At 43.3% G+C, this 11,906-nt stretch overlaps 1 protein-coding gene across 1 annotated transcript; it reads left to right on the forward strand.

Moving 5' to 3' along the window:
- Nucleotides 1–1,253: 1,253 nt before the first annotated feature.
- atxn1l (ataxin 1-like) lies at nt 1,254–11,340 on the forward strand (the record flags this gene model as incomplete). Its single annotated transcript, XM_080054130.1, has 2 exons — nt 1,254–2,228; nt 4,971–11,340. 2 exons carry the CDS (start codon nt 1,254–1,256, stop codon nt 6,456–6,458), a joined length of 2,463 nt encoding a protein of 820 aa, XP_079910256.1. The 3' UTR covers nt 6,459–11,340.
- Between the last annotated feature and the right edge of the window lie 566 nt (nt 11,341–11,906).

Consider the following 11,906-nt stretch of genomic DNA (forward strand, 5'->3'; position numbering starts at 1 on the left):
TTAGGGCTTCGTTTCATAAAGCAGGTTTACTCTGGTTTCTGAAAGAGGTGTGGTCAGTGAAACCAGGAACCCAATCTTGGGTCTTCAGGTTCCTACCCAGATCCTAGATCCTTATAAAGTCTTAAGCCCAGTTCAGACCAAAGATTCGCCTTGCAACTGCTTGCAACTGCAACTCCTTGCGACGAGACCGCCGAAACGTTCTAAAACTGGACCTTGCGATTTGACATGTTAAATCTTCTGCGACGCCTTGCAACGGCTTGCAACGCGCTGCGACGAGCAGTTCACACTGCTGCGATTCATCCCCTGCGACGTTCTAAAACCGTCTCGTCGCAAGCAGTTGCAAGGTGAATCTTTGGTCTGAACTGGGCTTTAAAAGGCAATGGCAAAGTTAGAATAAGGCCCTAATGTCTTGAACCAATTTGCCTAAAGTCTTAAAAATGACCTTGCAATTTAAAAATTCAAAACACCTGGTAGCATCTAATATTTATTATAAATAAAACCGAATGTATTTATATTATTAAATGTAAAATATTAGATAGGATCTTATTAGGACATTCAAGGAAGTGACACTTATTTTGTTAACAATAAGAAGCACAAACATGTACTTTTGTTATGATCAGCTTTTATTTTCACTGTTCTATACACAGTGTATGTGCACTTCAGTCAGACTTTTGAACACTTGATGCATGCTCAGAGTGACTCAACAGCATGAGTATCCTTGGTTATGAAATTGCTTATATTACGTATCAGGCAGGTGAGGTCCGTACGGGGCTGGCCTAATGGTTCATTTCTGCCACTACCAATAAACTCGGTAACAATATTCCATTTCTGTCACACTGACAGATGTGTGTGGAAGCACCATTAATGCTTTCCAGCTGTGGTTCACCAACACAATCTGTCAGTGTGTATAAATAATTTAAAAGCTGAATTTAAAGAATGTATCATTATATATTTTTTTCATGCAATTTGACATGTATATTGATACTTTTTGGACTGATTGGGATGAGGCAGCATCCAACCTAGGACATTTTTTAATCTCTCTCTCTCTCTCTCTCTCTCTCTCTCTCTCTCTCTCTCTCTCTCTCTCTCTCTCTCTCTCTCTCTCTCTCTCTCTCTCTCTCTCTCTCTCAGGCGAATTGGCAGACGAGGACAGCCAGGTGATTTCAGAACTGGTTCATGTGCGGGCTGACTGCCTTGCAAGTTTCAGTTCCTTTGCCGTACAGTAGAGCTACTCGCTTGGACCGAGGATTGCAATGAAACAAGCTCAGGAGCGCAACCAGGAGAGCCTGCCTCCTAAGAAGAGAGACCTACCAGGTAGTAACAGCAGCAGTGGAGCTGGAGGGACAGGGGGGGTCGGGGCTTCAGGAGGTGTTGGAGGAGGAGGAGGTGGCAGTAGTGCTGCTGCTGCTGCTGGTATTGGAGAAGATGAAGCCGTTTCCATCCAGAACTCTGCTGCCAACAGTGACTCTCAGGGAGGAACCACAGCTGCAGAATGGCTGCGAGCTCAGCCGGGACTTCATTATGGAATGGACAATTCTGATGGCATGCCAGCTGTGCCCGTTGACCAGTACAGTATGCTCTACAAAGTGGCTCTTCCATCTGTTACGTACTCTCACCCAGTGTTAGGCCACATCTCTCCAGCCTACACTGTACACTCCCCTCTCCTGCAGCATCCAGGCCTTTCCTATCCCCCCCTTGGTTACGCACAGATCCCTCATTCCTCTCTGCAGTTTGTCAGCTCCCCATATGCGGCCGTACCTTACGCTCTTCCCCCTGGCTTTGTCCCAGGATCCTTAATCAATAATCAGCCCCACGCTGTGTCCCACCTGGTTCCCTATCCATCCGTCATACAGGAAGGTGTTGTTTCCCCTCCTCCCCAGGCCCAGGTCTCTGCTCACGCTTTTGCCAAAGTGGCAGCATCCAGCGGTGTCCCTCTGATGCTGCCTTCAGAGCAGGCTGTAGAAGTGACCTCTAGAGGGATGCCAGTCTACTACCACCACCCTCAGGGCGCCAGGGCTGCCACCAGAGACCAACCAGAGACCAATGGAGGGGATAAAGAGCAGCAAGTTGTACTAGACTCGGCCTACACTGCAAGAAATGCACGTCTGCTGCAGGTGATGTCTAGCTCTGCTGCGCAGGAGCACAGCCAAGACAGGGGCATTCAGAACCGCAGGCTGGAAGAGAGGAGTTCGCCTGGCCATCGCAGCACTCCCAACAGCGACCTGGAGGTAAGACTCCACGATAGCCTCCCAATGTGACTTTTAATTTAGTCATGTATAAATCTTCATTCCTATCTTCTGTGATAATATATATATATATATATTTATCATTTAATATGTATTTTGCTGCCGCTGGTAATGTTGACTTGCCTTAAAATCACATGCACTACAATCTTCACATTAAAATAGATTTAGATGGATAAGACATGAGCTGCATTTCAATGCTAGTTCCACTTCCTCTTGTTCACTTACCCTCAGCCCTTGGTATGACGTAACAGCATACGTCGCACGGAGGGAACTTGGAACTCGGAGGGAGAGTGGGCGGGGGAGGAGCGGGGGATTTAAATGGAACCCACTTGCCCTTGTAGTCACAATGGACCGTCAGTTACATAGGTAGTTCTGAATGCAAATAATAGAGAATTATGACATTCTACTAAAGTATATTGCATAAAGCCATTTCCATAGCATAACAAACATTGAATTTCGACATGGTTTCTCAGATTATCAAGATATTGTTACTTATACTTGTAAATTGTTTGGTCCGACATATTTTTTAGTTTCTCTTATGTTCCTAAGCCCATCCTAAAACATTGCGTCCGCACAAAGCCAAAAATGTGCTGCGCAAAAAAATAATCAGATTTATAAAACTGTGCGGCGCACACCTGCACGCAATCTTCCCTTTATAAATACCCACCTGCGGTGAATTGAATTGAATCCACCCTGTGTCCTCCCACTTCACCTCCCAGTTTCATCCCACAATCTACCATAAATGGCAAATGCTAAATAGCTCCTGAATATGGTGACGCTCTTAATAAGCACGGCATTTTGACTGACATGAGGAAAAAAGGGAGGCAACCGGCCCCAAAGAAAGCGACTGGGAAGGAAGAAAGCCTGTGACGTGCATGTGCTGCAGTAACTGGCACACAAACACAGACACGCGCTGATCACATATCATGATTGGCACATTCGTTATAGTCTTTGTAAAGCAGTTTCGCCCAACTTTGTACTGTATGCAATATCACGTATTAGCGAACCTGTAGGACTATATGTAGGCCTATATAAAATGTGTTGTGAGAAGTGAAATAATGCATTAGCCTGTAGTCTATTCCAAAGCATTGTCTATCTCCCGTGAGATCCACACATTTCCAACAACGTCAGATTATAGTTTAATCTTCCAGGGTGAATTGCTATGGGAAAGAGATGCATGTAATGATTTGCTAAATTCATAACATGATTTTATCTAACGAAATATATAGTTCTAATTAATATCTGTTGGGCCTAACTTTGTACAAAACTACTTTTTACACACCTCTTAAAATTTGCTCTCCCGCTGGCCACTCACGGTAACACCTCCCGACGTTTGAGATATTATTATAGAGTAGCGCTATAAGATTCAACTTATAAAATATATCTAAAACATGTAGACTTAGGCTACTTGATAAGTAATTCAACCTACATCAAAACTGCATGCCATAGACTACAGTAGCCATATATTCGCAACTATAGGTAAGCTTATACATTTTATTGACTAAATATATTGGGTGCCAAGCAAGTGTTTTTCTGATGACAGAGCTTTATTTCGTGGTGTTGCCATTGAGTGTCGCTGATTCCCCGAGTCAGGAAAACCTTGCGGTAGCTCTACGCATGGTCGAAAGTTGGCGTAGGAATACGCACACTTCTCCGCAAATAATGTTTTTATAAATACCAACGTTTGCCACCGCACATTTTCACGCACATTTCTGGCCGTCTACGCAATGTTTTTGTGCGCCGCAAGCTTTATAAATGAGGCCCCTGGCCTTTTTGTAACTCTTTGCAGAGGGATTTCTATCTCCAGTCATTTAAATGAAATGTTGGTAGCCTACAATAAATATGTAGAGTATTTTTCAATTTTGATTGTGTGATATTTTTTTAAATATAGTTAAGACTCAAGATTTTGAGTTGGAGTCAGTCTTGTGAGTTTGAGGGCTTGGTTAAAAGCACGTATTTACTGAACCATGCAGGTATTTCATAGCCTGGCGCTACCAGACCATCGTACTTCATTTCATTTGTACAGAAGGTCTGGAAGTGCTGTAATTGGCAAACGTTCACTCACTTGGAGGCGGGTGTCTGTTGAAGTTTAAAACTATTGGATCTGCGCAGTGCCACTCTGGATTATCCAACCAATCGCATAACGTTTGGTCGTGAGCCGGCTGTTGACGGTGCGTTCAGGGAACTCGGAAATTTCCGACTTTACTACATATTGTAGTCTATGGATCTACCGGTACCTGGCAACGGTAACTTGCTAGAGCCTAACGTTTAGTTATTTGGATGAGAAAGGTTGTAGGCGTCCATACTTTCCCGAGCAGATGCACTGGAACACAGACAGGTCGGAACTCGGAACTAACAAGTCGGAAGTTTCAGAGTTCCGAGCGTAAGGGAACGCAGCATTCAACTGAAACTGGAGCGCGACTTCGACTCAGCCACTTCCTCTGTTCGCTGATTGGATACTCAGAAATCTGTTCGGAAAAATCTCACTAATACGCCCCACCACCAGACTGACTACTGAAGGGAAAATGAAATTTGGGCGGAAGTAGGTAGGCGGGCGGAGCCAGGCTAGGTATTTCATACTTTGGTGCTGCTTTACCGTTATTCAGCTGCTGCTGTGGGGAAACAGTTGGATGTCGTCACAAGCCAATTTTCAATCGTTACGTGTTTCTGCAAAATGAAAAGCAATGTAACTAACTCTTAATTCACTTTTTAATCATCTTCCAGGTGCAACAGGTGGTTGGTCGTTTGGCTTCCTCGATCCAAAGTGGTGGTGGAGTGCGGAAAGAGGTCTCCTTTGCTCCCTTGAACCTCTCTCAGGGCGCCCAGAGATCCAGAGAAGTCCCTGGGGAAAGCGCAGGTGTAATCTCTGGCCGGGCCACGTACATGGCCCAGCCTGTGAGTTACAGTGACCCCAGATTGACCGGTGCTCTCCAGCAGCAAACGGGACAACCAGGCCACGCTGTCATGTTAGCCAATGGGCAACCCGTTCTTATTCCCCTTGAGTATCACCTGCAACATCAGGCCCAACAACAACAACAACAACAACTACTACAGCAACACTACCTAGGACAGGCTGCCACCATGGTCTCCCCTAACCCAAGCTTTAAAGCCTCTGATTCTTCAACCAGAGTGTGCCTCTCTGAAAGGGCAGAGCCAACCCCAGCTCCTCAGCAGCAGCAGCAGCAGCAGCAGCAGCAGCAGCAGCAGCAGCAGCTGGCCCCCCAGCAGCCTCCTGTCCAGCCTACAGCAGACGTGACTCAGGCCTTAGCTTCCAGCCTTGCTCCTCCTGCCCCTGCTCCGGCATCCGGAAACCCCTCACACTTCATGAAGGGGGCCATTATCCAGCTGGCTACCGGAGAACTGAAGCGCGTTGAGGACTTGCAGACTCAGGACTTTGTGCGGAGTGCGGAGGTGAGCGGGGGGCTCAAGATCGACTCCAGCATGGTGGTGGACATCCGCGGCAGCCAACAGAGACCGGGCCTGGTGTCGCTTCACTTCACCGTGGGGGAGCAGCAGAGCAAAGTGACCATAGACGTGCCCCCGGAGCACCCCTTCTTTGTGTTCGGACAGGGCTGGTCGTCCTGCAGCCCCGAACGCACCGCCCAGCTTTACAACTTGGCCTGCCATCATCTGCAGGTGGGAGACGTGTGTGTTTCCATCACCCTGCAGCAGCAGCAGCAGCAGCAGCAGCAGAAACAACCACAGCACCACCATTCACAGCAGCAGAACCTGTCCAGGACTTTGAGCAAATCCAACTCCACAACAGGACCCGCTCACCAACTCATGGGGCCTCCCGCGCCCCAGCAGTCACGGCCTCAGTCTAATTTCAGGCTCGACCGCATCCACAGGGAAAGACAGAGGGACGGAGAGAAGGATGCGGTCGATAAGGAAGAAGCCACACATTTTGGGGTGGTCGTCGGGCACACAGAGTCGCCCGTCAGACAAAGCAGGACCTCAGCAGAGCACCCGAGGAGCCAGAGCAGTTACCACTTGCACACAGAGGGCTCTGCGTTAGCTGGCGCGGGGGTCATGCAGGCTGCGCTAGGTGCTGCTTCTCAGAGGCGCTGGTCCTCACCGGGCCTCCAAAGATACAGTACGAAGGGAGACGAAGGCACACGCCCTCAAATGAGCCCCTCCGGCCACACCAGGCTCTCCTTTATCCCCCAGGAGGTCAAACTGTCCATAGAGGGGCGCTCTAACGCAGGGAAGTAGCATCACATTTTGGTAGCAACTAGAAAAAAGAGAGACTGCCACAAAGTAAGAATGAGTCTGACAAGGAGCGAAAGAGGGAAAAAAAGAGTGCGAATGTAGCCTCAGAATGTTTGAGATTTTGCACTTAAAATATACAAAAAAGAAAAATTACAGGATCTGTTTCTATCTGATGAGAAGTTCTGGTTTGGTTCGGTTGTCACTCAGCCAAATGATACAAGCCTGGGGTTTTTCCCAGCCAGCTGAGGGTCTGACAGGGACACTGAAGAAGTAAAAAGTATGTAGCTGATGAAATGCCTGTCATAGTCCTTACATACTGCATCACTCATACTCCCTCCCTCCTTTGTCGCCACTTCCTCATTCCCATGCTTGGAGGTTACCATCGCATTCCAATCACTCTTGCTTCCCTTTTGACCCGATTGAACGGTCTCTTTGGAAAAAATAGCGGACTGCGAAGAATGTGTTTGTCGCACAGTCAAGCTACACACTCTGCAGGTTCTGATGTTATCTCCTCCATTCCTAAGACCCCTGTTTCCCTCAAAAAGGCTTTACCCAAAAAAAAATAAAAGGGGGTAGTTGCTGATCTCCGTAGCTCCTGTGGTGATGTTGGGACGGTTGATGCTAACTGTCGGTGTATTTTACAGTATGCTTCTCCAGCAGGAGTCTTAAACCCTCTTCAGAAACAGAGTTCTCTCGGCCTGCTAAGAAAAAGGGGATCCTCTCTCAGGCCAAGTGCGGCACGTCCCACTTGTCTTACAATCGAAAAATAGTGCTAAATCAATCAGTTTTGCCTGTTCAGCAATCAGTTTCCACTCCAAAATCTGCTTTCATTTCACACCATCATTAACCTCTGGTTAAGGATGAGGGCCTCCTTATGTGTGAGTGTGATTGCATAAATGCCACAGATTGGAATAATGCTTTGTCCTCTATAATAGCTAGATGTTTTGCATTCCAGTGTCATCAGTGAGCAGATCCACCACATAGACTGGACCTTTTTGTTTAATTCAATTTTTTTTAGATAATCATTTCCCACACCTTCCATCCTCCTCACTATACCTCAAAGCTTTCCCGACCAGATTGGTGACTTTTCATGCCGTTTTAAACGAGCATGGTTGACGAAAGAGGCTGCTCATCACGAAAGCCACCAGTAGGAATGAACCAGAGAGACGTTTCCCTTGTCACATCACTGGCTGCATGCCACTTTAGCCTAAAAATCCCCTGGAAGAGTGAACGTTTCTTGTATGTTCCCCTGGAGAGAAACCCCTGTGTGCGAGTGAGTGCGCGACGCCGTGTCCTCAAGTTGAGTTCCTCTTTGCTCAGTTACCAAATTAAAGCAATAGTTGTTTTTACAGCGCGCCGCTGTGCCACTCGCCCCCAGGAATCCCTCCACGCGGGCTGTTTTCTATCTCTTTACATCTGAGGTGTGAGGTCTGACCCTCTTTTAACCCCGACTCTGTAAGGCGATGCACTATTTCACTGACACTATAGTATTGCTACACAAGCAAAGCATGCCTTTGACCAATTCCTCAAGAAGTCGTTGTACAGGAAACTGCTAATTTTCTATTCTCCATCTCTCTGATGATATTTAATCTCATGTGGATTAACTCAAGAGAAAAGGCTTGATTGGGTTGTGATCATTATCATTTTATCTTCTGTTCTGTCTTTTTCTTTCAACGTATACAGTCCTTCCCTACTACTAGGAAGAACTCTATCCAGTGGATCCTATGATTGTCTTGTGTTGCACATAGAAAATGTCACTCATTGACTTCACACTGACTGACTTTGTTGATAGGAATCACTATTCAATAGACGGTTGTTGTTTTTTGTTTTTTTTTAAATGAAGGGAATATGTTTAACGTATTGTTTTGTGGTGAGAGAGTGTGTGTGTGTGAGAGAGAGAAAAGTAAAACTAACTTGCATATTTAACTCTGTTTACAAATTAGCCAAGATGAATGCTGCAGTTTCCTCCTCCTGACAGATGTTTATATCCTCGTCACTGAAATCCAAAAAATCCAAAGGGGTGAAAAGTGCAATTAGACCACACATAAAATCACTCAGAGGTTTTCTAATCAAGACGGCATTCCTCACACAGACATTCCTATCAGAAAGTGCAGTTTTCTTTTCTTTTTCTATGACCTTACGTCAAAGGTCTGTGGACGTACCTCTGGGAAAAAAACATTTGAACATTTCATGTATTAGCCCGTTATATTTCCTTTCATTGGATGTGCTCCGACAAGATAATCAGTTATTTACTTGTTTTTTCTTCTTCTGTGTTGTCACTTGTCACTGTGTTCAGATACTGTTTCATGTGTCCGTCTGTCCTCTCCAACTCCCTATGATCCCTGTGAGGGATATGAAGCTGGGCTCTAAAGGATAGGTTCACATTTCATTCATTTTGCCCATAAAGAGTTATTAGTCACTGTACTCATTCTTCCTGTCCCTTTTAAAGATTCCTTCCTGGTGTTCCTCTAATGGAATAGATAAGGGATGAACTTCAACAGTGGAATTTCTGTTTAATGAGTCACTTTAAGTTAGTAGCTAGCTGTTAGCTAGAGGCTGCAGCAGTTACAGTTGCAAATCAAAGCTACAGTTCATGTAGTACACTGTTGACTCTTTCAGTATATGTGAATAAAGTTCACATGTATTTAGAAACGTGAACCTATCCTTTTAAAAAGCCTTGCATTGGGATATCGCCATTCAGAAAATAGTTTTTACTCCAGTTAAGAACACATCGGTTTTACAGAAGCTCACCACATTTTTATTTCATGCTCTAAGCAATATACATAATACCTGAACACATTTCATGTAGTCTTGGTGTTTTCTATGCAGTGAACTCAGTATTGTACCCTTCATTGTCTTAACTACAGCTCTCTGAGGCAGTAGGGCAGGTTGGCTGATGCAGTCATTTTACGCTGATGTCTGGTAAAAGGATTTTTTAAATCTTTTTAAAGGACCTTTGTATAGGAATTCAAATCAGTATTTTGCTTTGCTACTTTGTTTTTTAGTGGTCCAAATCTTCCTAGGTATAGCACACACCGCTGAGTTGCAGATCTGTAAATTTTTCATTTACTTCTTATGATGCCACACAGTCGAAGCCAAATCACTCAAGATGAGTGTCACTCAAATTTCCATGGGTTTGTCCTGTGTCACTTTGGCACGATCGCCAAAGCAGCTTCAACATTGTATTAGGTCAAGATGCATTTGATGGGATTCAAATGGTGCGAGCAGTGCCACCCGTGACTTTACCTCCTGTTATTTCTCAAAGCAAGACCATCCTGTGCTTTTCGTGTTGTTTTTCGGCCCTCTCTGCTTTCCAAGCCATGTCAAGCAGGACACTTCAAACCAAGATGTCCAATGAATCTTATTCACATCACTGATAGTCTGTTGCTGTAAGTAATTGCACTAAATGCCCTCCTTTTTGCAGTGTTTTTGAAAATAAAATGAAAAAAGAAAACTTGGTAAATTGAAGAGTTTCATGTAAAGCACACAAAATCATGGAGAAATCGCGGGTTGTGTGTTTCTGTAGATGGATGTTTTTTTTGTTGTATAGGTAGCTTTGATGATGCTTGTCGATAATGCCTTAAATTCTGCTTTGTACAATGTGTGAAACTGAAATACTTATGGTAGACCTGGTGTTCCCTTTTTTAAGGCTGTATACAAGGGCACATCAGAACAAGTGGAGCCTTGACACTCGACATTCAAAGTTAGATTTCTCAAAGGGTGACGGTGGTGAATTCTCTCTAGAGAATTCCCCACCACAACCGATCCATCAGCCATGAAATCTGCTCTTTTTCCCTTCAATATCTTCTTTTAAAATTTGAATACACTCTCTATGCCCTTTTTAAAGCTTGTCTTTTTAATGAGTGGAAGTGAAGTAAATGGATGCTCTTCTCTGCACTTTTTTACAAAACTGAAACCAAGAGTTTCTGCAGCGGTCCATTAATTCCACACACAAACGGACAGACACGCACACATTTGTCTTTTTTTGTTTATTTTTTATCCCTGAATTAATGGATTTGTGTTTGGTGTCTTGTGCTTTGTCCCATGGTCTCTGGACAACAGATGGTGGGTCTGAATAAATGGAGGCAGACAGGCTGCATTAATCAGATAGCTTTTCCATTGTGGTAATGTAATGGTTTATCATGTTTTGTGATGTTGGCAGTGGGGATTTTTACGCTCTGTGTGAACTACTTCCTGTTGTTTGATTCGATATTTAAACTGCGATGATGACTTAAGGACGTTTTTTTTTTTTTTTTCGGGTGTTTGATGATGTCTAATTAAATCAGGATATCTAGAACGGTTAAAAAGTTTTAAAGAAGTCTATGTAATTTCAGATATGACATTGTACTTTTTTTTGGCACAAGGTGAAACTGCTTTTTACGTGACGTGTAACTATCTTAAAAGACAAAACAAAAAAACAGCATTTTTTTTTTTTACGCCTAAATCTGCAAAATATATGCAATGATGTAAATGTAACATTCAATCCTCAAGTATAATCCAGGTTGTATGAACTTTGTAAAGTGAGTTTTAATATCGTATGGCCGTACCAATATGTATTGATCTTTATCAGAAGCCTTAGCGTTGTCGACCGAAAGTGCTCCCTTAGAATACCCTACACCTACCTGACTTTAACAAAGCATTAATATCTCTATTTTGTTGCATTTTTATTTGTAACGTTTTGAATAAAAATAGATTTGTACTGTATATTTGTACCTCTCTGTGAACTACTTAGGGCGTTTTCTTTCTTGTTTTTTCTTTGTTTTGCTGTTTTAATTCTATGTACTTTAAGGACACAAAGATATTGTATTTTTATTGTTACAGCTAACTTGGAGACATTGCATTTATCATGTTTGTTAAGTAAACACAATATAATATATATATAAATATAAACTATTATCCAACTTGTGTGTTCTGTTCTTGTAGTCACATTTATGTATTTGAGATTGTTTTTTGTTTTAGCGGCATGTAGAGAAGGGTATTTGATTTTTATTAAGTGAAAGTAGCAGAACCTCCAATGTAAAGGTACACTTTTATGTTATGTTTAAGTCCTGCATTCATAATGTTACTTAAGAAGTTTACATATATAATCAGCAATATGTACATAAAGTATAAAAAGTAGACAAGGCAAAAGAGAGCTTTATATACGTCATACTGTTGTAGTTGAACCTGTAAAACTGCATAACTTAATCCACAAGTATATTTAGACATGAAATACAGTGTATAGATATATGGATGCCAATCATAGCCATCATTTTAACCTCATAAACAATTGTATATGTAAAATGAAACCCTGCTGAATACTTGATTCAAATTGGTGTTGACATGTCATAATGCTTAAATTGTACAGGGTTAAGTCGGACCCTCAAATTCTAATTTTGATTTGAGAAAGAAAGAAGTTACCTGAAGTGTTTTTTTTCCATTGCTCCACTTGAAATGTCAAAAAGGGATATT

The sequence above is a fragment of the Ammodytes marinus genome (genome assembly GCF_949987685.1).
Source record: "Ammodytes marinus genome assembly, chromosome: 1".
In the NCBI taxonomy this organism is placed as follows: domain Eukaryota; kingdom Metazoa; phylum Chordata; class Actinopteri; order Uranoscopiformes; family Ammodytidae; genus Ammodytes; species Ammodytes marinus.